Source organism: Naegleria fowleri (assembly GCF_008403515.1).
Source record: "Naegleria fowleri strain ATCC 30894 chromosome Unknown tig15, whole genome shotgun sequence".
Lineage (NCBI taxonomy): Eukaryota > Heterolobosea > Eutetramitea > Acrasida > Naegleriidae > Naegleria > Naegleria fowleri.
The window spans coordinates 206,530-230,111 of record NW_025407947.1 but is presented as its reverse complement, the minus strand read 5'-3'; the positions used below and the strand labels follow the sequence as shown (position 1 = coordinate 230,111).

The 23,582-nt window shown below is 36.4% G+C and overlaps 9 protein-coding genes across 9 annotated transcripts; 3 read left to right on the top strand and 6 right to left on the bottom strand.

The window, feature by feature from the left end:
* Positions 1-127: 127 nt before the first annotated feature.
* Positions 128-6,103, bottom strand: FDP41_012617 (uncharacterized protein; the record flags this gene model as incomplete). The annotated part of the gene is made up of 3 exons (XM_044703156.1): positions 128-2,524; positions 2,835-4,227; positions 4,275-6,103. 3 exons carry the CDS (start codon positions 6,101-6,103, stop codon positions 128-130), a joined length of 5,619 nt encoding a protein of 1,872 aa, XP_044566070.1.
* Positions 6,104-6,476: 373 nt separating this feature from the next.
* On the top strand, positions 6,477-11,049 carry FDP41_012616 (uncharacterized protein; the record flags this gene model as incomplete). Its single annotated transcript, XM_044703155.1, has 3 exons — positions 6,477-6,920; positions 7,037-7,541; positions 7,610-11,049. 3 exons carry the CDS (start codon positions 6,477-6,479, stop codon positions 11,047-11,049), a joined length of 4,389 nt encoding a protein of 1,462 aa, XP_044566069.1.
* Positions 11,050-11,503: 454 nt separating this feature from the next.
* Positions 11,504-12,344, bottom strand: FDP41_012615 (uncharacterized protein; the record flags this gene model as incomplete). The annotated part of the gene is made up of 4 exons (XM_044703154.1): positions 11,504-11,615; positions 11,668-11,970; positions 12,083-12,139; positions 12,298-12,344. The coding sequence occupies 4 exons, from the start codon at positions 12,342-12,344 to the stop codon at positions 11,504-11,506; spliced, it is 519 nt and encodes a 172-aa protein (XP_044566068.1).
* Positions 12,345-12,562: 218 nt separating this feature from the next.
* FDP41_012614 (uncharacterized protein) lies at positions 12,563-15,976 on the bottom strand (the record flags this gene model as incomplete). The annotated part of the gene is made up of 2 exons (XM_044703153.1): positions 12,563-15,605; positions 15,714-15,976. The coding sequence occupies 2 exons, from the start codon at positions 15,974-15,976 to the stop codon at positions 12,563-12,565; spliced, it is 3,306 nt and encodes a 1,101-aa protein (XP_044566067.1).
* Positions 15,977-16,251: 275 nt separating this feature from the next.
* Positions 16,252-16,818, bottom strand: FDP41_012613 (uncharacterized protein; the record flags this gene model as incomplete). Its single annotated transcript, XM_044703152.1, has 3 exons — positions 16,252-16,343; positions 16,432-16,563; positions 16,689-16,818. The coding sequence occupies 3 exons, from the start codon at positions 16,816-16,818 to the stop codon at positions 16,252-16,254; spliced, it is 354 nt and encodes a 117-aa protein (XP_044566066.1).
* Positions 16,819-17,212: 394 nt separating this feature from the next.
* Positions 17,213-18,547, top strand: FDP41_012612 (uncharacterized protein; the record flags this gene model as incomplete). Its single annotated transcript, XM_044703151.1, has 1 exon — positions 17,213-18,547. The coding sequence occupies one exon, from the start codon at positions 17,213-17,215 to the stop codon at positions 18,545-18,547; it is 1,335 nt and encodes a 444-aa protein (XP_044566065.1).
* Positions 18,548-18,638: 91 nt separating this feature from the next.
* On the bottom strand, positions 18,639-19,265 carry FDP41_012611 (uncharacterized protein; the record flags this gene model as incomplete). The annotated part of the gene is made up of 4 exons (XM_044703150.1): positions 18,639-18,735; positions 18,835-18,898; positions 19,043-19,052; positions 19,170-19,265. The coding sequence occupies 4 exons, from the start codon at positions 19,263-19,265 to the stop codon at positions 18,639-18,641; spliced, it is 267 nt and encodes an 88-aa protein (XP_044566064.1).
* Positions 19,266-19,691: 426 nt separating this feature from the next.
* Positions 19,692-20,561, top strand: FDP41_012610 (uncharacterized protein; the record flags this gene model as incomplete). The annotated part of the gene is made up of 2 exons (XM_044703149.1): positions 19,692-19,694; positions 19,788-20,561. The coding sequence occupies 2 exons, from the start codon at positions 19,692-19,694 to the stop codon at positions 20,559-20,561; spliced, it is 777 nt and encodes a 258-aa protein (XP_044566063.1).
* Positions 20,562-20,675: 114 nt separating this feature from the next.
* On the bottom strand, positions 20,676-23,189 carry FDP41_012609 (uncharacterized protein; the record flags this gene model as incomplete). The annotated part of the gene is made up of 1 exon (XM_044703147.1): positions 20,676-23,189. One exon carries the CDS (start codon positions 23,187-23,189, stop codon positions 20,676-20,678), a length of 2,514 nt encoding a protein of 837 aa, XP_044566062.1.
* Positions 23,190-23,582: the final 393 nt, after the last annotated feature.

Here is a 23,582-nt window from a genome sequence, read left to right as displayed (position 1 = left end):
ACTGTCCATGCGTTTATTTGTTCGAAAATTCAAACGTTATTCATGGCTGTGTGTGCAATTAGTACAGTTAAAGGTGGTTCATGTCATCAAAGTTAGTGTAATTATTGTTGTAAATTTCAATTATTATTCATGGTCGTGGGTATTTCATGTATAGTTTAAACTTGTTCAAATCAATGAAATTGGGATTAAAATCGTATTGTTGTTCAAATTCATTCCAGGTGAGTTTCAATTCTTCCATGAAAAAATGATTTCGTTTCATCCACATTTTAGTAATAGATCGATAAGCTTCCTTAGTAAATACTTTGTCCCATTTCTTACCCAATCCAACTTTAGCACCTGTTAGGCTATGGATATCTTGTTTAGTCTTGATGAGGTACAATAGTCGTTTGGAGAACTTCTTGTTATTCTTTGCATATATTGAGATATTATATAAATTCCTAAACATTTCTTTTCTTATATCACTATAGTATTTACATTCAAAAATAATGTGTTGCATTGTCTCTCTACTACAGCAAGGACATAGCAAGTTCGTCTTGGATATCTTGTTTAAATTTTCCAAAGTCTTCATCACGTTCACTCTAATTTTAAATATTAGATTTAAGGTTCTGAAACCGATTCCTATTGAGGGGTAAATGTTGGTGAACTTTCTGTTCTTGGGAGGAAGGTTCTTTGGCGTATATGTTCTTTTGTGGAGGCGTTGAAATATAAGTTTGTACATTGTTTGTCTAGTGTTTTGAGTGTATAATACATTGTTGATAATAATATACCAATTATTGGATGGAATATTAGTAAGAATATTGTTACAATCAGCACCTTTCTTAGCAGCCCTATCTGCTAATTCATTTATGCGGCTATAGATATCTTGTTTACCTGTATGACTATTAACATGCATAATTTTGATCTGATCCTTCATTTTTAAATAATTACGAATTTCTTCGACATAAGGATCTCTAGATTTTCTGAATTGGAAAAGTTGGTCATAAATACTTTTCGCATCTATGACTATTGTTCTAGGAGTGTTGTTATCTAGCAATCTAACAACTGTGTGGAGCGCTTGAACTTCACTGTTGTAGGAAGTTCCTTGTCCTAAGGTGTGACTTGAGATGGAAACATTCTGATCAGTTACGATACCGTATCCAGCAATATTATTGTTACACGATCCGTCAGTACCAATTAGTGTAGCTTTGTTCAAGAGGTTTGACATGGATGTGTTGTTACCAACATATTTGTAGTATTTGCTTTCGTCTTTGATTTTTCCAAAATCCATGCTATTGAGAATGTTGCGAATTTGGGTGACATGATTGGAATGTTTGATGTCATTATGTAATTTCACTTGTAAATTTTTAGGGTCAGGAACCCACATACTTAATCTGTTCCAATCTTTATAGAGCAGGAATTGTCTTAAACCTTTAGGGAATTTTCCATAAGGGATGAGAGTTTTTTCATGCCATTGGTCACTCGAATGCCACAATCTAATATTGGAAGATTTGTTCATGAAAATTATTCTCTTGAGATATTGAGGAATCCATGGGTCTGGTTTATACCAAGTAGGGATTGGATCATTGAGGATGTCAAAACCATGCTCCTGTTTGATTCGTTCACAAAGGAATCTTGTAGAAGATCCAAGACAAATATCATATTGTTCAAGGAACTTTCTGACTTTACACATTAGGTCCGAGTAACTCATTTCTTGAACAGAAATTAATCCAAGTCCACCTTTGTCTTGATGAGTATAAAACCACTCGAGAGCTAATTTTCTCTTGGTTCTTAATCTTTCACATATAAAGTTGCGAAAGAATTTATCAATTTGTTTCTCTAGATGGTCATTAGCAAGAGGAATTAGGTGGTACAGTGCATACGGAACAATGTCTGTGTTGATAATTTTGACAATGTTCTGTATTGGAAAATTCCAGCCAATAGAGTTAGTTCTTCTTTTAACTTCTTCAATAATTGAAGTAGTGTATTTCTTTTGTTCCTCAGTATTATTGGTAATATTATTACCAAGTATAATAATAGAATCATTACTTTTGATCGTACTTCCAGATAATGTCTTGATACTACATTCCTTATCAGAGAAGAGGTTAGTTTTGGAATGATCTAATTCCATGTGATAGCCATGAAGATAGGTTTCAATGTCATGCAAAGAATTTTCAATTTCAGGTAGTTCGTTGGAAAATGAGTTCAAATCATCAATCCATGCGCCTGTACTAATGTTCCAATAATTTGCAACACTAGCACCATTATATGTTATTTCTAAAAATTGTAAGAGAGGCTCAAGCGCAATTTTGAATGCAAGGGGAGAGAAGGTGTCGCCTTGTTTCAATCCATCTTTCACATTGAAACATTCAGATTTACCATTAGGTATAACAAACTTTGTCGTAGATTCACCTAATATTTCCAGAATTCCATCAGCAGTAATTTCATCAATCCCTAAGAATAGCAGTCCATCACGAAGCATAATTCTCGGTAATGAGTCATAAGCTTTTTTGATGTCAACAGCCAAACCATAAAAAGGTTTCTTGTCCTTTTTGCCCAAGCAATCATATTGTAAATTGAAAGGACTCTGTGAATAGTTTCTCTGCCGTCTTCACCACCAAATTGAGCTAATGATAATCTTCCCTTTAACACTTCCTTCAATCTTTTGGTGATTAATTTAGTAGCTATTTTAAGTCCTGAGTCCATAAGGGCAATAGGTCTATAGTTAGCAGGGTTTGAGTGGTCCTTATTCTTTTTGTGAATTGGGAGAATGCTGACACTTTGCATAGATTCAGGAGTAAATCCAGTTGTAATGATATTTTCAATAATTTGAAAAATTTCCTCCTGTAATTCCTTACACATGTATTTGATAGTTTTTGTCTTAAACCTAGTTCATTGGGTGCTGTGGATTTCAAATTCTGAATTATCCATTCTTTCTCTTCCGTGGTAATTCTACCGAGTATTTTGTCATTGCAATTATCAATTAATGGATGTTTGTACTTGAAAAACTTGGTAATGTCAATTTGATGATTTCTTCCTCTAAAGTTGAGGTTTTGTTGATATTTGTCCTTGATCACATTGGCAACTTCATTGGGGTCACTAATTTCAGTTCCTTCGATAGATAATTTGTATGGTGGTGATGACGTTTTGTAAATTTTCTTTCTCAGATGTTTAGAGTTGGTTGCATAGTTTTGTTCCCACCATTTCATCTTTCTGTTCAAAGCCTTATCATGGCTCCATTTGATATGGTTCTTGATTTTCTCTTTGACACTTGCAAGACATTTTGGAACCTGTTCTAAAGTTTTACCAATAGTGGTCAAAAGTTTGTCACAAGGATATCCGTGCTCATTTCTATCAAGTATTAACATGAGCTTCTTATATTGCTTATTATATTTGTAGATTTTAGGATCAAGTTTAGGTGGATTGACCTCCACAAATTTGTCGCCTAGTTTATCACAAATGAAAAGCCATTTGTCGTTATCAGATTCTAAATTCTTAACTTGAGATACACATTCTTTGCTAATGGCCAGCACTTCTTTCTTATTTTTGGGATCTTGAAAGTTACGCTTCTTCCGAATTAACAAAGGTGTTCGTTGACATGAGAGGTCAAGTAGAATTTTAACCATTTTGTGATCTGATATGAAGTTGGCATTCAGTACTTCTCCAGATGCAATTGGAAAATCTGTGGATATGTAATCTATTATAGACTTGGATTGTTTGTTAATAGTATAATGAAGGTGCCATGATAAATGAGGGAAAGGATAGTAATTAAGATTTCTCTTGTTAATAAGATCTAGTATGTTTTGATCAGTTCTTCTAGATTCGTTTGAGGAGTGATTCTCGGATAAAATCGCATTGTAATCACCTCCAATAATGATTTTGTAGTTAGGATATTTTTCAATTAGGTTGTCAAGAATATATGTGAATTCACATCTGTCAGCTGGTTGATTTGGAAAGTACGCAGAAATTACTAGAGTATTAATTGAATTGATTTTACATTTCACGCCAATAATTCGCGCGTTATTCTTAATGATCGGATCTAAGATGATTTCTTCAATATCTTTGAAAGTGCTTTTGTTGAGGCAAATAGATACACCACAGGAATCTCTTGGATTGTGATAATATGTAAATGAAGAATAATATATAGAGGGAAAATCTGGACCAATGTAGACGCTTTTAACTTCCTGGAGCATGATTATATCAGGAGTGATTGAGTTGAGGTAGCCTCTTAGGGCTGATAATGGTTCTGCTCTGAGACCATTAATGTTGAGGGTTAGAATAGATAATTCTGGAGCTACTGAAGTGAATCAAGTAGTTTTAGCTTTTTGTGACACTCATCAATTTCCTCTTGATATATCTTCCTCTTGGTATTATCTTTTGTACAACCAGACAGAAATGTTAGAGTAGCAATTCTATTGGTAATCATTAATTCTTCATTATTTGCTCTGATAATATTAGCCATTTCCTTAAATTCCATAGCCAATTTCTGATTCTGTCTTGCCTCAAGTTCTGCAATTCTTTTATCCATAGAAGCTTCAATTCTCTTGATTTCTTTTAGATGATCTTGTTGCACTTTTTCAAGAGTAAAGGAAACGTCTTTCGCTGCAATTTTAGAAGATCTGCCTAAATTTTGTGAAATTTTGTGAACTGTATCAGGTTTCTTTTCCAGGAAATCTTCTAGCATTGGATAATTGAGAGCAAAATCCAATGTCCATTCATTCATTCCATATGCAGCATGGTTTACCAATCTGATGGCATTAGATAGATTGTTGAGTCTAATCAAACATATTCTCTTCTCTTGATTGATGATAAGTATGGATACAGGTTGGTCATTATTGTATTTTCTGGCAAGAGAGGATTCCGTTTGTATTCTAGCTCTAATCAAATCATTTCTTTCAGGCCATCTACCAATGATGTCAGAGTATTGTACATCCATTGCATAGTTGAATGGTATGTCGATTTTCATAGTGACTGTTTCCTCTGTTCTAGGAATAGTGATATCATATGTTTTTGCCTTACATAGATTATTTCTGGCTTTCATACTTTTGACAGTGATCACTGCTGCCATTTCTTTACCAATTCTAGCTGTAGCAATTTCAACAATGGGTTCACCAGTATCGCTTTCAATAGCATTCCTCCAATCTGCCTTGACTGTAGTTTTCCATAGTTCTCCTATTGGAATATTATGGACACGTATAATTTTGTTGGTGTCGTTTTCACATGATGAAGTGATATTGACTTCTTTAAATTTTGTACGTAATGTTTCAACTGCCTGTTCTACTTGAGCGCAATCTTCAATAGTGACAATTATGGTATTATTGAGCTTAATAATCGGATTGATGGTGACATATTTGCCACTAAGTTTGTCCTTAATTAATTCAATTACCTCATTCTCTTCAAATATTTTGCTATATCTAACAGCAATATATCTGGGAGGAGTGATTTCCTTCACTGCTATGTCATTGATGTTGAATTCTTCATTGTCTTGTTGGACATTACTACTTTTCTTGTTCTCAGATAATAGTTTGTTAATATTCTTCATTCTTTCCTTCCATAACTCCCAAACATGTTTTCTGTCTTTATGGTTTTTAAAAGCCTTTCTTTCTGTGGTGATTTCGTATTTAATGTCATCAGAGAGTATTCTGAGAGTGGCTTTTACAACATGTTGGAAATTTAAGGTCATAGGGTTGTGTGGGCTAGCAATAACAGATACAATTTCTAAAATCTGATCAGTGTCAAGAAGAGTTCTGTTTGTATCTAGTTTAGCATTATTGTGTTTGAGAAAAGTTTTACCAACAATTTCATCAACTGACATGTCTTGTATGTTGAGGTTATTAGTCAGCTCATTATCCAACAATTCAATGTTGTCTTGGTTACTCATGCTCATACTATTAGTTTTAGCGGCCAATTCTTCATCAGCTATTGGATCAATAGTTGGGTACAATCTAGTGTCAACACTAGTAGAGCAATTGTGAGTAGGGTTGAGATTATTTGTCAAATTGGGCTCATTATCTACAGATGAACTAGCAGAAGCAATGTAGTCGCTTAATGATTGAAGTGAGCTAGAGTGCTTGGGTCCATGATTGGATCCATGGTTGGGTCTTGTTTTACCGATCTTGCTGGGCATCCTAATTGAATTATTCTTCTTTTTTTTTAATTTGTATAACGAATCTGATCTTGTTGGTCTGATTAAATACCATTCAGTCAATAGCGCTTTGATCTTAATAACTGCCATCGTAATAGGGTCTTGATTACAGTTTGATCACAACGGTAACAATCTCAGTACTTATAACCGGTGGTAGTTGTACGGTACCAAATCAGTACAGTACTTCGTAGAGAGGGAGAGATAAGTTTTAAATTTAAGTTTAATGATTCGGAGATGGTTCTTTGGGTGGTGATAAAGGGTGCTCAAGGTGAACACCTAGCGGAGGTGTTGTGTTATTTTTTTTTCCTCGAGTGGGTCGAAACATTTTTTTTGGTTTGGTTTGGTCTTCGAAAAAATGTCTGAAAACCAAACCGCCCTCGGCGATGAAGACACTAATCACCTTCGCCATCACGCCTCTATCAAAGAGGTCGCTATTCGCCCGCATACTGCAAACAAATCTCTTTCTGCTCAAAAATCGGCACATGATAAATGGAGAGAAGAAATGGAAAATGAAATTCTAGAGGCTCCGTCTTCCGTCAATATAGCCAATTTGTCGGAAATACAACCTAGCCCACCCAGCATATACAACTCCCCAATGTTGTCGCAGCCAGAGGTCTCTAATATTACTACAACCTCTGGAGTCTCAGTTTTTAATACCTCAGCCATGACCGATGACCATTCTACTAAATTGAAGCGACATCATAAGCTCTTCAGAGTGGTAGCCTTTACTACCAACTCTGTCGAAGAAGTCCTTGCAACCGTCGCAATGAATGCCGATACGTTGTACGGTAGTAGAGTTGTCAGTGAATTAGATTGTATTATCTTCTTCTTCAAGTCGCGCAAATTGGCAAACCAAGCAATATCTGCTGGTGCTAAGTCCAAGCTCACTATGATACCTCAAACCTGGATGATCAGGAATTTTGGGCTATTGGTACTAATATTGAGTTACCTGCCAATCATTTGAAGAAATTTAAGCTTTCCAAAATGAGAACAGATATCTCTCGCTTCCGTATTGCCTTTAATGGTAAAGAAAAAGATCTTCCTAAACTCAAGGGTGCCATTAGTTCCCAATGGAAAGTCAAGATTGAGAGTATCGAGTTGGCTAAGAAGATGGCTGTTGTTGGTATTAAAAAAGATCAAATTACCAATAACATTACCAAGTTCGTCCAAGTTGGTAATTATAGTTTCAGAAACCTCTCATTCTCTACTAGAGTTGCCAATTCTATCAGTCACAGAATGGAAGCTGTTGAAAAACAAATGTCTGAAATGTCATCAGCTCTCCAAAAATTGACAAAGGAAATGGTTGTCTGGTCTGGTAAAAAGGTCACGGAAGGCTTTAATAAGATCAACAAAGCTGTTGAAGAAATTAATCAAAAAATCAACGCTCTCTTAGGTACTACTACTCGCAACAAGGGTAAAAGTGGGCATAAGAAGGGCCGACATTCCCTTTAATGGACCCTCATTCTAAAAGAAACTCCTTCAATTTAGGTACTGCTAATTTTGGAGGAGTTGGCTGGGTAAAACAATCTCAATTACTTACCTTAGCCCGCAAATATGAACTGGATGTCCTTAATATCCAGGAAACTCATTTAAAATCCAGTACGAAAGACTATTGGAATATATGGTATTTCAGATCCTTCTTTCGTGGCTACTTAGTTTACAATTCCAACGCCACTGAAGGTGATAATGGAGCAGGAATTGCTACTATTATCAGACCGTCACCTTTTATTAAGGTACTCCAATTCGTCGAACATATTCAAGGCAGATTATCAGAAGTCATTTTGGAACATAAATACCTAGGTGTGGCTCGCATTTTCAATTGGTATGGCCCGGCTAACAAAAACAAACTAGAATTCATGAATAAGGCTCTCAATATTATCAACATTTCTGCTCAAACAGCGGTCTTTCATGGTGAACGTATTGTCATATTGGGAGATTTGAATGCCAATACTAAAACATTCAGTAAGGTATCTTATGCCGCCCATGAACGACTATTAATTGACCAATGTGACAAATTGAAACTCTTTGATGTTGTTCCTATTCCAAACACACCTTCGTTTTCTCAACGCAACAAATACTCTCATGGTTTTTCTCGCCCGGACCATATTATTACTTCCCACAATGATTATTCTGGTGTAGAAGATGTTCCTACTGCTTATTCTCACAAACTTTTAACTATCTCCTTCCCCAGTAATCCCATTTTAGACTTCCCAGAACAGTTCAACAAATATATTATCCATCCTAAAATTTTACAATCCAAGATGAAGGAAATTAATAACGATTTTGCTAAGGAAAACCCTGACACTCTTTTAGAAGCCCAAAATACCCTTGCTAAAATTGTGAAGAAATATGGTTCTCTTAGCACAAACAAGCCCTCATTGATCACTGATAATCGTAATGTCAGACAATTTCAGACTTTTATTTTCGATTTGAAACAATATCTCTATAAGCGTAAACATGTTTCTACTATCACCAGCCAATTTTTGAACAATAATTTTAGCCTCAACAATGTCAAGGCTAAATTAGAGGAAGCTAAAACCTCACTCAACAAGCTTATTGGATCTTTATTGGCTGACCGTAAACGGGTCTTTGTGAATAGAATTAACAATCTTAACTCTAAACAACCGTATTCCTATGCCTTCAGAAAAGAACTAGTCAGTTCTTCTATATTCAATGTAGTCCAAAGTAACCATAACTCGACAATTGTAGATCATTTTTCAGCCATGTTTAATACAGAACAAGAAGTGACTAAAACTCTCCCGGAAATCAAGAAAAACAATACTGTAGCCCAATGGAAATTCCATCATATCACTGCCAAAGAGTTGGATAAAGTTATTTCTAAGACAAAAAATTCTATGGCTGGCTATGATAACATTTCGGTGCCATTGTTGAAAATTCTAGACAACAATTCGCTCCAAATACTTGCAAAATGTATCAATCACACAATTGACAGTGAAATGGTTCCTAAAGAATTGGGTATCGGTATTCTACTCCCATTACCCAAAATCAACATGCCTTCAAAATTATCAGACTTTAGACCTATAGTTGTATTATCCGTGATCTATCGTCTATTTTCTTCTATTATCAACAAACAATTCATGAATGTCCTTGAAGAGGCTAATTTAATCCACACTGCGCAACGAGGATTCATGAAAAAAGGTTCAACATTAGAACACCTTATCAGTCTTCGGACTGCCTTTGCATACAAATATCAGCACAAACAAGAAGTATTTGCTATGGCTCTGGATATCAAAAATGCTTATGGATCAGTAATCCATAAAAGATTTATCAGCATTCTCAAGAAACATGGTTTCCATAGCTCTGTCATTAATCTCTTGACATCCATGATCTCCAATAGCGTTATGAAAGTACTAGTCAACGGATTTCTATCCTCCCCTTTCGATGCGAATGTTGGAGTTCCGCAAGGCGATCCTTCAAGCCCGGCATGGTTTAATCTTTATATTAACTCCTCAACTAACATACAAGAAAAGCTTAAAGGAGTTCAAATATTTAATATTACCATCCTTTTATTATTATATGCCGATGATATTTTATTGATAGCTAATACTAAGATCGAAATGAATTCCTCTCTAAAAAGCCTCGGCCGTGAATTAAAGAAAATAGGACTCGCTTTAGCTCCCAAGAAATGCAAACTCTTAGCTATTACAGCCAAAGCCAAACTATCTAAGGCCCTAGTCACTATTGGACAGGATATAATTGCCACATCTTCTTCTATTGAATATCTTGGGGGTATATGTACCTTTAAGAATGATTTTTCTTGGTCCTCTGATAATCCAATCAACAAAATCTCGAATCAACTGGCATCAGCTAAAACTTCTAATCTATATCTCAACAGCATCACCACTACATTAATGTCCAAAATCATATCTTTGCCTAGATATGCCTGTAGTTTCAATGGAATCAATAAGAATTCTCTAGACAAAGCAGATATTATGGTTGCTAATTTTGTCAGAAAGGCTATTGGATTAGATTACACATTATCAAAATCAGTCATTTTTAATTGCAAACAAATTGGGGGCCTTGGTATTACTCGCCCCTCTACTTTATTCTCCATTGAACCTATTTGCACAGCAGTTAGATTATTCAACTCCTCCTCCACCATCACCAAAAATATTGCTTTGGCTGCTTGGAATGATCTTACCTTTAACGAACCATTTTGGAACCACGTGAAAAATATCGCTGCTCAAAATAATTGGTCTCTCCAATACATTGATGAACGGTATTCATTTGTCAATGAATACGAAACCCCTGTCGACCCTAGAACTGAATTACTAAACAACGATAGATCAACCATGAGCATCTCAGGCCTTGGAATCTTAGACCATAATAGAACCTGGCATCCATGTGCCATCTCCTTTTGGAGCAATTATTCACTCAAACCCTTCCAACAACGACTATTATTTGCTCACCTACACAAAGCAGAAATCCTTAGAAATTTCGGAAAAGATTACCCTAATTGCCACATTTGCAATACCAAAGCCAACTGGGAACATGTATTCACCTCATGCACCATGTGTGGTCCGGAAATCAAATCATTATACACAAAATGGGTCAACAGTTCCCTCAAATTCAATGCCCCTCTTATCAGACTTCCCTCAAACCATTCTCTCTCTTGTATTCCAATGGATTGGAATGGTAGTATCAAAGACGAACCTCTTCAACAATTAGACTTATCTCCCCCAGCTTTGACTGATTGGCTAAATGAAATATATCTCTCATTCGCTGCCTATGTTGGCAGTTGTTACAAAAACGCCACTTGGAACAGTTCAACTGTACTCAAGAAGGCTAGAGGATATATAATTAAACCCAAAACTGCAAAATTTGCAACTGCTTGGGAAACATTTAGCAGTCAGCTTGGCGAACTCAACTCCAACAACATCTACACCTCACACCTACACACCCATTAGACACACTATCGTCGGACAATTGAGTACCTATAATTTGTTTATTTTTCAATAAACCCATTCCTGTATTTTTTTGGTTTGGTTTGCAAAACAAGACCTGGTTCTGTTATTCTGGTGTTTCAGAAGTCACTTGTTTTGCCTATTGTCCAGTGCTTTCGCCATTATAAAAACAACATTAAACGTTACAACAAACGTGATCTTTTTGGTGTTACACACTGTTGATGATGCCTTTCTATAAGAAACACGTTATGTAAGAAATACAAATATAAATAATCGAATGCAGCGGTAGATCAGTTGGTTAGATCATAAGCCTAACACGCTTAAGGTCATGGGTTCGATTCCCGTTCGCTGTAAACTTTTTTGTCGAAATAAATTGTCAAACCAAAGGAATGAAAGACATGGATTTGGAATTCTGTTATGTGGAATAAATGGGTTGAAATTGTTGCTAAATTAATTTTTATTCGAGAGACTGGTTTGCAAAACGTCCAGTGTAGATGGCCTTTCCTTCCAGTTTCAAAAACACAAACTGACAAACATGAGTTCCAGGATACAGTGCAAGAGGATTTGGACTGTCACACAAATTGGTGTTGTGGAATGGTGGATCAATAAACAACAACTTACCTAGCATTGAAAATTTCCAGAACTTGTTTGTTATTAATTCCTGGCTGCATGAAGCCAGCAGTGATGTGAATAGCAAGTCCCATACGAGCAAATCTTGATCTACCTTCAAGTAAGCCACAATATCCTGGTGAGAGGGCGATGACTTCCTCTGTAATGCCCAACACAGTCTTTCCTGGCTGTAGGATATAAGCTTCGCCTTTTGGAATTTTTACAGCCTTTGAATATTGCTTGTAATCCACGTCGTCAGTAATTGGGATGACATCTCCAGTTACAGTTAATTCTCTAAATTCATCTGATAGAGTCCTTTAATAATTTGAAAATGCGTGGTTCAATCGAATGCAATAATTGTATTTTTGTGATGAATGTATTAGAGCTCTTTACACCTCAAAATAATAATAATTACTATCAAACATACAAATCGTAAGATGCAGGTCCCAAATGAGACAAGTTGAAAGGAGTAACGGTGATTTGTCTGCAGTTTGGCAATTAATCATCAGAAGGAACAAATTGATGAAAATCATACAATTTAAAATTCATGTGTGAGTTGTTCATCCATTTTATATGCAACACCGAACGTTGTGTTGCATCGGGTTAATCCATGTGGTCAGGCTTGATTTTCAAAAAACCTACTTTTCTTTGATGGCCTTCAAAATTGTATCGCGAGAAAGGACAGACATTTTTTTGGATGGGAAACCAGCCACACATCTTTGCATAAATTTGTAACGCAAAACAGTTCTTCTACCAAGAGGGACAATGATTGCTTGTCTTCTTGCTCGAGAATGCTCGAAGAAAGAAGTTATAAACCTTCAGAGTTATCGTTGCCTGTTTTGAAGAATTTCCAACCAAGCTTGTTTTGGCTAAATGTACAAAATGTTTTAATTTACACAAATTAAAATTATTGGATAAAGTCAAAACTTGATTTCTCACCATCTCCGTCTTCAGCAACACTTTGATATTCTTGTGATGCGTCGTACTCCTCATTCTGTGACATGTCCTGATCGTCTTCTTCCATAAAATCAAACGAAGATTTTTCTTCTTTTTGTGGTTGCTCCTCATGGAACGTGTTTGATGTTTGTTCGTTCTCAGACGAAGCCACATTATCTTCCTTGTTCAAAAAATCAAAAGAACTCTGCTTGGTTTCTTCATTGAGGGCGTGATATGCTGCTTCTTCATCACCAACAGCTTGTTCAATGTTGCTTTGATGAGCGGTCTCGTCCTTATTTAAAAAATCAAAAGAGGATGCGCCTTCATTTTCATGTGACTCCTGAACGCTAGATGTCTCTTCTTCGGGTTGTTGTGCTTGGCTCGTTTCTAAACTAGGTTCTTGAGGTGTGTTTTGTGCTACTTTTTGTTCAAGAGTGCTAATTTCCAGGTTGATAGCTATGATCTTTGTTCTTGTTTCCTCGATTTGTCGATCTAATAACTCGCACATATCAAACTCTTCTTTTTCTGCAGCTACACTTAAATCATCATTTAACTTATTTTCAGTTTCTTGCAACATGCGAAGAGTTTCTCTTGCATTTGCCAACTTTTCCTCATCCGTCAATCCGCTGGCAATGTCTTGAATAGCCATAGCCATTCTCTCCTCTTCTGCAGCTTCGAGAGCAGGATTCAAAGCCAGTTGTTGAATTTGTTCGAACTCACTGTCTGATAATCCAATTATCACCCGTAATTGCTCGACTTGATAATTTAACAATGAGAGTAATTCATCAATCACGTCAAACCTTAATCGAAGTTGATCTGGAGTTTCTACATCCAACAACTTGGACTTGCTACTCTCTAAAAAGTTAATTCTCTTCAAACAGGCTCTTATAACTCGTTTAGAATCAATAGCGTCAAATTGTTCAAGCTTCTTATGAGATGCTTCCAGCTTTTGAATTAGCATGTCCCTTTCTTCTTCTATTTGTTGTTGCTCCTTTTTGAGGTTTGGAATGTTAGTTTCAAGCTCTTGTATTAACTTGGTAAGCTTGTCGCTCTCCTCTTTGCATTGAGCCGCTTCTTTGAATTTACGGTTCTTTGCATATTCCAATTTGTCAGCCTGAAGTTTTGGAAGTCTGTCATTGGCTCTTTGTAACTGTTGAGTTGAGTTGTCTAATTCTAGAGTTATTGAAGCAAGATTAGATTTAAGAGCGGATATTTGTTGAGTAAGTGCTCCTAATTCCTTAATGAGGAGAGATCTATCATCATTTGAAGCTGAAAAGTCTTCCAATGTTTCGATGCCTTCAATAATCTCTATAATTTGGCCAATTCTGACTTGCTGCGTTTGTAAATAGTCTTTATATTGTCGCTTATCCATCATTCTCTGATACTTTTTAGTCTCCTTCGTCTCGATTAAAGCCAAGTCCTTGTTAAGACTCTCTGACAGTTTTTCGAAAGCCTCTACATCCTCTAAATAGTTTTGTTTTCTCTTTTGGAATTGATGCTCATCATTAGATATGAGTTTTAGCTGATCATTAAATTCTTCCTCGTACTTCTTGATTTTGTCTGTTACTTCGTCAAGCTGTGCTAAAATTGATTTTTGTTGAGAACGTTTTTCTCTCAATTTTCGTTCCAACTCTTCAATTTCTTTAGCAATGACATTGTTTTGTTCGGTGAGCACATCCTGTTGAATTCTCATATCTCGTGTTGAGGATTCAATTTGTTCTATGATCCTACTCTTTCTCTTTTGGAATTCCTTCTCTTCCAAATTAATGCTTTCTCCCATTCTTTTGATACGATTTGTCTCTGATTCCAGGCGTTCACGTCGTAAATCTCGAAGAGGGTTATTCTTCTTTACAAAATCATCATAGTCTTTTTTAGATGTCGAAAACGAGAAATCAACACGAGAGTACACTATGGATATTTCCCTCTTCATATCTCCAAGTATTTTACCTATATTTCCGATATACCCATCATTGTTCTTTTCCTTGATCTGAATATCCTCAACTTTGTTTCTCAGAACTGATAGTTCTTGCTCAATTTTATCTGCAGCTTCAAAATCTTCCAGCTCAGTAAGCTTGTCCAATTGTTGTTCCAATGATTGTATTCTTTGTTGTAAAATAGAAAATTGATTTTCCTTTTTTTCTTGCACCTTCTTGCGTTCTTCTTCAAAAATTGAAGATATTTTGCTGCTGAATTTTGTTAGTGAAGAATTAACTGTAGATTTGATATTTAACCAATCTCCATCAACCACATCTTTTTCATCATCCTCTCTAATATTTTCTTGAATCTTTAAAGAAGGTGAACTTGATTGTTGATCTCTGCTGTTCTTGAGAGGTGGCTCTTCGTGCGAAGTTGATGAGCTCTTACTAGCAGAAGGACTGCTGGATCCATTGAGGGAGGGTGAATGAATTTCTGTTGAGTTTGTTCTATCTAAATGCCTGTTGCGAGGCTTCACTTGTACAGTAGTAAAATCTAAGTCGTCTGATACAGTGTTGGTGCTCACTGGGGTGGTAACAGAAGAATTGCCATTTGTGGCACTACTTGATGATTGATTCTTGGGCAAAAACGTAGAAATGGTTGAATCGTCGTCCTCATTGTGGACACTGTTTGTGACGGTTTCGCGAGTAGTGGCAAGAGGTGTGGCAATCACAGAAGGTGTAAACTTTTCAACAACAGGCTTCTTTGCATTTGAGTGATTATTTTCCATCTCTTTTCTAGATTCTTCCAATTCCTTTAGATCGTCATCAACCTTTTTAGATGGATTGTTTTTGGCAATGTTATTTGAAGGTTCTTTTCTTCTTCGAGATGGCTTTTGTTTGTTCGCTGTATTAATTTTGATTTGGGTTGGAAGTTGGCTGAAATCGTCTTCATCTGCAACCGGTGTTGTTGCGGAAGAAGAGAAATTATTTGATTCTTCTGTCGTTTCGTCGTTATTAATGAATGGAAATTTAGATGTTTCATGAGATTGAGAAGAACTTCCGATGCTTGTTGACGACTTCTTTGAGTCGCTAGATGTACTGTATTTACGATAATTTTAGCAACATTGGTTGTATGAAAAACGGTGAGAATGACGTATGAATTGCCAAATAAAACAATGGGATAATAAATTATGTCTAATTACATACGTAGAATAAGTTGACGTATTTCCGTATGAATGGGAGTGAACGCTCATTCCTCCAAATAATGATTCCTCATTTTGCTCATTAGAGTTGTTGCTGCCGTGAATGTTACTATGGCTGCCGTTATTGAAGTGAGCCACGGATGAGACTTGTCCTCCTGAGGTTTCATTGTCTTTCTTTGAAAAGGGAGGTTCATATTCAGCAGTAGGAGGAGTTTGCTTTTTCGGAGTACTCGGTTTGTTGTTGGAACCTTTGAAAAATCCGAACATGTTGGTGAATGAGTGATCCTCCTGAATGTATTGCTATTTTTTTTTAATTTTATTATTCGTCATCAAATCCGTGCTTTTTGGAAATGATGTAACCCAACCAGAGGTCTCTGTTAGGTGCTCTAGCTAGAAGCAGTGATGAGATAGATGTGGTGAAAATACCCTGTTTTAATAATAAAGAGGATGTATTACATATAATTTAGAGGAGATGAAAAATAACAACGAAATGTGGTTGAACAGGATGAGAAATTACTAAGAATTGTTATTGTGAGTCAATTCTACTCAATTTTTGGATTCACTGGTGGACGAAAGTTCACTCCCAATGAATGATGGGCACAAGCTTCGAACGAAACTCTTTGATCATAACAATCTAATGGATATTATTTGTACATTGGTAAAATTCAGTAATAATCATAAATTATCATCATCACAATAATAATAATTCGGAAATACGTTACCCTTGTAATCATATTCACGGGTTCTCAAACAGTCGACGAGTGATGAGAACTTTTGTTGGCATGGTGAATTCAAATACTCTGTTGCAAGCCCAAAAGCGCATTTACGGCAATTAATGCTCTCCTTCAAACAGTCTATCAGTATTAATTAAAAAATAATAAATATGATGATGAAAATGAGGATGTATGATGAAAGAAAAAAATTGATAATACACGATGATGATGGTCATCATTGATGAAATAATAGAAGGCCAATTTACCTTCAGGATTATCACTCTTTGATTTACATTGCAAAAAAGCTTCATTCTCTGGTTTACATTTCGTGAGGAGACCAGGAGCCAAAGCAGCAATAACAGCACTTGAGTCAATAGAGAATTCTTGAGAAGCCATTTTTTTGGTTTGTGTTGCAAATTCTCAAGAATTGATAGAGACAACGATTTCTTACTCAAGGACACTATCACAATTTTCGCCTTTGGAAATCCAAAGAGTTGACAAGATTTCTTGATGATGATTTAATCATTTGAAAGCAGAAGGTTCTCTCGAATAATCCCACCATTCAATTTAAGTGTGTAATCCTTGGTTGTTTTAAAGAAAATTTTCAATTGTGGCTTACAATTCAAACATAAATTGCCATCCAAAAAATCATTTCATGGCACAAAAAAACAATCGCCAGACCACAACCAAAGCTTGTTGTTTTGATTCTCTTATCGAATAGCCTTACAATATGAGCCTCTTTTCAAAATTAGGTTGGAATAAATCAACCAAAAATAACAACACAAAAAAAATGGAAGACGATCTATTGATGTCCTTCTTGTCTGTGACCGGCGAGACCGATCCAGAAAGCGCACAACATTATTTGGAGGCTGCAAACTTTGACTTACAAACTGCTGTGGAATTATTCTTTTCAAATCAGCATCAGCCTTCCTCTATATCGTCTGCCACAACAACCAAGACTACTTCCGATGAAATTAGATCACCCATCCCACAGCAAGCATCAAGGCTTTACGATTCATTCCAACATCATCACGATTATCAAGGATTTGGTAGTAGCAACTACAACTATCCGCCCTATATGCAAAATTTTAATAGCTACAATCAAAGAGGACAAAATCAACAATTCCAAACCGCATCACGACTAACGAATTCTAGTGATGAATTTTCGGAAATGTTCAGAAAACCACAAATTGTATTCAAAGGAACTTTTGACGAGGCTAAACAAACTGCAGAAATGGAGGGCAAGTGGTTGATTGTTGAGATACAAAAAGATGATGTGTTTGATTGTCATCGAATGAATAGAGACACCTGGGGTAACGAACTTGTTCAAGCTGTACTCACCCCATTCTTTATTTTGTGGCAAGCCGATGAAGGAACAAACCAGGCTACATTTTTCAAGGGTAGATATCAAGTCTTTAGCTATCCGTATGTTTGCATCATTGATCCTAGAACTGGAGAGAATGTTAAAACATGGGCTGGAAAATTTATTGACGCACCAACCATGGTTGACAGTCTTCAAAATTTTGTAGATAGTCATTCTTTATTGGATCACCTTCCTTCACCTTCACCAAGCACTCTTCATGCTCCAAATCCTTTCGAAAATGTTCAACTTCCAGTCTCTTCTCAAAACATTCACAACATTCCAATTAACAGTGAAGCTATGGATGACGAGGACGAACAATTAAGAGCAGCTATTCAAGCCTCGATTGAGGAAGCCACAAAGATGAATACCTTAGCGGATGACGATGTTCAAATTATTGAGAAGCCCACACCACAAACAACCACCCCTAACGTTATCACTCAACAACCAACTTCTCAAACAACTGTTGAACCTGCAGATAAGAAGGTAAACCTTTCAGATTATCTTACTGAGCAAGGGGATACCACTAAAATTCAAATTAGATTTCCAGATGGAAAAAGAGAAGTTGTTAAGATTCTTAAGAGTGCTCCGCTCGCCGCAATATATGCACTATGTCGACAAAAGTTGGAAGGAAGCCCCATTTCATCTTTTGTTGTCACGTATTTAGATAAGACTCAAAAGCAAAAGAATGTTGACAATACTTTGGATAAATCACTAAGCGACGAAGGACTATTAGGTGTTGCCCTGTCTGTAGTTCAAGAATAAAGTGATCAATTTCTTCTTCTCCTAGGTTTGAGTGCACTCAATGATCTCCAAAATTTAACACGGCATTCTGGAACAAAAATTTCAAATCAATTTATTTCTTGTACTTTTGAACCAATTCATTGACCAAAGCAACATATTGCTCCATGGCATCCTCCTTGGACATGCCTTCTTTTTCCTTCCAAGCATCCCTATTTTGAGAGTGCAGAGATATTTGGTGTGAAATGTTTAGTGATTGTTTGTTGCATTCATTAGAAAGAAAATATTCCAGAGAGAATATGGACACTTACCACTTGGCTCTCTCCTTCATGTTGAAGATGGAAGGTTGGTCAGTGTTGACATCACCAACGGTAGCTGTTTAGTGTGAATGACATCACCATTGCATCAAATATTATTGGGCGACGATTGACGGATGATTTCGTACATCATCATTTGAACATCATCAACGCAGATTGATCAGTCAGAGGAAAATATTGTTCGTACATCCTACAAACTCACCCTGCTTGTACTGTATAATATAAACAAACAAGGTTTCATTCAGATTGATTGCCATCATATGATCAATTTGACAGTTCAGAAGAGATCATTCAGTTTGTGAATTCTTTCTTGAAAATAACAAACATACCAAAGAGTAGAGCAACAACAATTCTTCGTTGGTTGGTCCGGAAGTAATTGTCTTAATGGTAGCAGCAGCTTGCTCGAATTCAGTTTGAGAAACCATTTCGTGTATGATGAGGTATTTTTTTGTTTGTGAATTTTCCTGAGTGTGCGATGAAGAATGGCGATCAGACTCTCTTCGTTGGAAGCTTCTTACGACGGAACGCTTTGGACGAGTTGAATGAGTACAAATAGAGTGAGCACGAGGTATCAATTGAATTAGTAATCAAGAGATCTGATCATTTCGAAACGTAATGTTTTTCGTCATGAAGCAGAGACGTAATAATATTCGTCGAATCAAGAATCACATTCCTTTGACCAAAAGAAGACGACGTGTTGCACCGACTGTTTGGGTGTTTTTCATTCTCAAGTCTTCTTTGTTGTTGATGGAGTTTCCTTTCACTATTTGCTTCACATTGTAAACTACATTTTTCGGTTAACCAGGATTTTTGAAAAATTTTGAAGAAAAAAATACGCCAAAACATTCACAATGGTTTGTATCATTTTTATTCAACAAACAATTTTAACCGTGTCTGTTTCTTCGTGTCCTTTGTTCAATGCTATTTCTTACTTCCAAATACTATAGCCTCCAAAGAACCCACAAACAACAGAGAAGAAGGCCAAGAAGGTTGTCAAATCCTCCGCCAAGAAGATCCAAAAGGGTGATTTCAAGAACTTGATCACCCCAAGACCAAAGGATATTGGTATTGGTAGAGATTTGCCAGTCAAGATGGACTTGACCAGATTCGTCAAATGGCCAGTCTATGTCCGCCTTCAACGTCAAAAGAGAGTTTTGATGAAGAGACTCAAGATTCCACCAGCAATCAACCAATTCAGAATGGTTGCTGATAAGCCTTTGGCTCACACTGTTGTTCAATTCCTTGCCAAGTACAAGTCAGAAGATCCAACACAAAAGAAGGAAAGATTGAGACAAGCAGCTAAGGATAAGGTTGAAGGAAAGACAGCTACTCCAAAGAAGTCTGAACCAACTCTTGTTTCTGGTATTAACGAAGTTGTCAAGGCTGTTGAAAGAAAGCAAGCTTCCTTGGTTGTTATTGCTCACGATGTTGAACCAATTGAACTCGTTTTGTTCCTTCCAGCTTTGTGCAAGAAACTCGATATTCCATACGTCATTGTCAAGTCAAAGTCCAGATTGGGCCAATTGGTGCACATGAAGAATGCTGCTGCTGTTGCTTTGACTGAAGTCAAGAAGGAAGACAGAGACCAATTCTCCAAGATTGTTGAAGCTGTCAGAGGTGCCTTCGTTGAAAGATTCAGAACAATCAACACCAAGTGGGGCGGTGGTAAATTGAGCAAGAGATCCCTCAATGAACAAAAGAACAGAATTAAGAAGCTCTAAACTTTCAATTAATATAAAAAACCTTTAAATATCATTGTCTTGGAGTCTTTAATTATTGTGATAATAAAAAAAATTTACAATAATTTCAATTAAGGCAAAATGATTTTTTCGTGCCTACAGGATAACACACTTTTTATTTCTTGAATTAAGGGGATCTCTGGGAGAGGATTGAATTTTCGATGATGAAGCTGGTTCTTCTCTCATGCAAATTCTATTCACAAGGGCCTCAAAGATGCAATCGACAGGCCCTGTTTTGGCACTCGTTTCAATGAAAGAACAATTAGAGCCAAAGGCAAGATTGGTATGAACATCTTCCCAAATCATTTTTGGATCAATCACTCGTTCCTCAAGACTCACATCTGCCTTATTTCCAACCAATACCAGTGGAACATCGCTCCTAGCAACTGTTCTTGGCGTTGCAACATTGGTTTCAGAGTTGGATGTCGACAGAAGATGCGAACTCGATGCAGATTTCAGAGAGAGCATCTTCTTTTCTCCAACAATGGATTTGTAAATATCTTTGCAGTATTTGTAACTATTCGCATCATCCATACTAAACACCAACACATAGGCATCACACTTGACAATATAACCACTCAAAAAACTTGATGGAATTTCAATACGTGGAGGTCTTGGCTCCACCAAACTACCAGATTGATGAGAGTTGGGAGAGTCGTGAGAATCCTTAATGCTGTTACTAGTATTTTCAACTGTTGCTGCTTCAACATGATGATTTGAAGGGGTAACACTTGTTGACGTGCTGGTTAATGTTGATAACTGACATGGTGATTGGTTGAGCGAATTCACTGTTCCAGAATGTTGATTCGATTTGTTCTTGTAGTGGCGAATGTGAAGTGCTGATGTGTCTAATAATTCCAGCAATTTCAATTCTTGATATTTCAAAAACATTAAAGGTTTGTGATAAATGTCTTCGAATTGTGTCGAATTGTACTCATTTGAAAAAGTTCCCTTAATAAATCGATGAATGATACTTGTTTTTCCAACTCCTAAATCTCCCAAAATTGTCACTCGATAAATATCATCAGAATAGGATCCATATCGCGAAGTACTGTGATGATTATTCCTTGTAGATGACAGCAATGAATCACTCGAACTTGAATAATGAATATTCAAAGTTGTTCGATTTCGTTTTGGGTCCAAATGGATTTCACAAGTGTTCAGTTGAGCACTATTTGGTGTTTTTGGAGAAATTGGACTCATGGGTGCCACAATATCATTGAAATTTGTTGGAATCATTCCAGAACCGATATTTGTGATTTTTCTTCGATGTCTCACATCCGCGAGAGGTCGGTCATTTCCACTCCTCGGCTGAAAAAATGTAGTATTGGATCGTGTGAGAAGTTTCTTCTTTTCAGTAATGAGATTATTCAACTTGTTGAGAGGAGATGATTCGTCTTGGTAAAGAATACTAGTTACATCATCATGAATCTTTTCGATCGTATCAAGAGTGTCACTAGAACTTGTTTCATCAGGAGGTAAAGTAAATGAGGAAGCAGAATATTGCATTTTGGTTGTCGTGTCACGTGACACAGAACTTTCTAAATGCTTTAAAATATCATCCTTTCCAGAAGTGATTGTTTTTTTCTTTTTCACTAACTGTGTGAGATATTGAGAAACATCTTGTTGTAATAATTTTTGAACATGTTCATCATATTTTCCTTCAAAAACTGCCTTAATGATATCATTGGCATCAAAAGTAAATCGTCGGGAATTTTCACACACAGTAGGAATATCATTCATTGCAGTTGACGTAGAGTTGGATGTCGTCAATGTTGAGTTGGTATTTGTGACGGTTGTTTCAGCTGAACTCTGAGCATTAGGAGTGGATAAATTTTGATTGGAATTTTCACTGAGAGAAGGAAAATTTTGATCTTTCACATCCAACGTTGTTGTCGTCGTTAAAACGACGTCGTGAGAAATTCGAGTTGGTTGCATTAAATCATCGTTAGAAGATGTTTCTTGTTGTTGTGAGATTGTAGAAAGCTTCAATTTCAATTGATTTTTCAAAGTAGAATTTAAATGATTGAAGGGAGAAGAAGATGAAATGAATTTGTTCTCATGGTCATCATCACCTTCATCACTTTCATCCTCGTCGTCACTTAAAGAACTAGTTTCATCACTTTCCACAAGAATTGTAATTTTTTTCACATCGTTTCCTGGTTTTCTTGGTGTGCAGTTGTCCATCAAATCGGAAAGAATGATGTTCTCGAAATTAAAACTTTTCTGGTCCATTGTAAACATGTTAATATTCACACTATTTCTATCAATTTCTGTGTGTTGGTTATTAATTGGAATTTGATCCCAAACCATTTTAATGGAAGAAGAGTGGCTGGTGAATTCATCGTCGTCAAGATCTTCGTGGTGTTCCTCTGTATCGGTGGTATCGCTGTCACAAGTCAAAATTCTGTCATGATTCCTAAAAAAGAATTCACTTTCGGATGAAGACGATGATGCATACCTTCTTTTTTCGGTTTCGACATTACATAAAGGCCTATCAAACATTGTTTCATTATTCATCGTTTTGTGAGTATGATCGTCATCATCTCTCAATAATGAATTTGTATTTTTCATGAATGTCTTGTCTGGACAATTATTCATCATCATCATGGTGGTCGTTATGAGAGAATTATGACTCTCCGATGATCGCAATCCACACCCGCTGGTAGTGATATTCGTCGCAGTTGACATTACTCTGGATCGTGACAATTGACACGCTCGTTGAATTTCAGGAAAATATTGAATGAGAAAGAGGATTTTCTCAATGTTGAGCACTCGGTAATGTTGTTGTTGGCGATGATGGTGATGATGGTAACCGAGTTTCTGTTTTTTTCAACAACAACTGATTTTTATTCAGAGTCATGAGAAATTTGATGAAATTCCTCCTCTCATGTCACTGTATGCCTCGATTTGGAAATGGATCCAATTTGATTTGAAAACTTACCTGCAATTGAGCCACTCACATGACGACCTGTTGCTGTTATTGATTGAATCCTTACACAC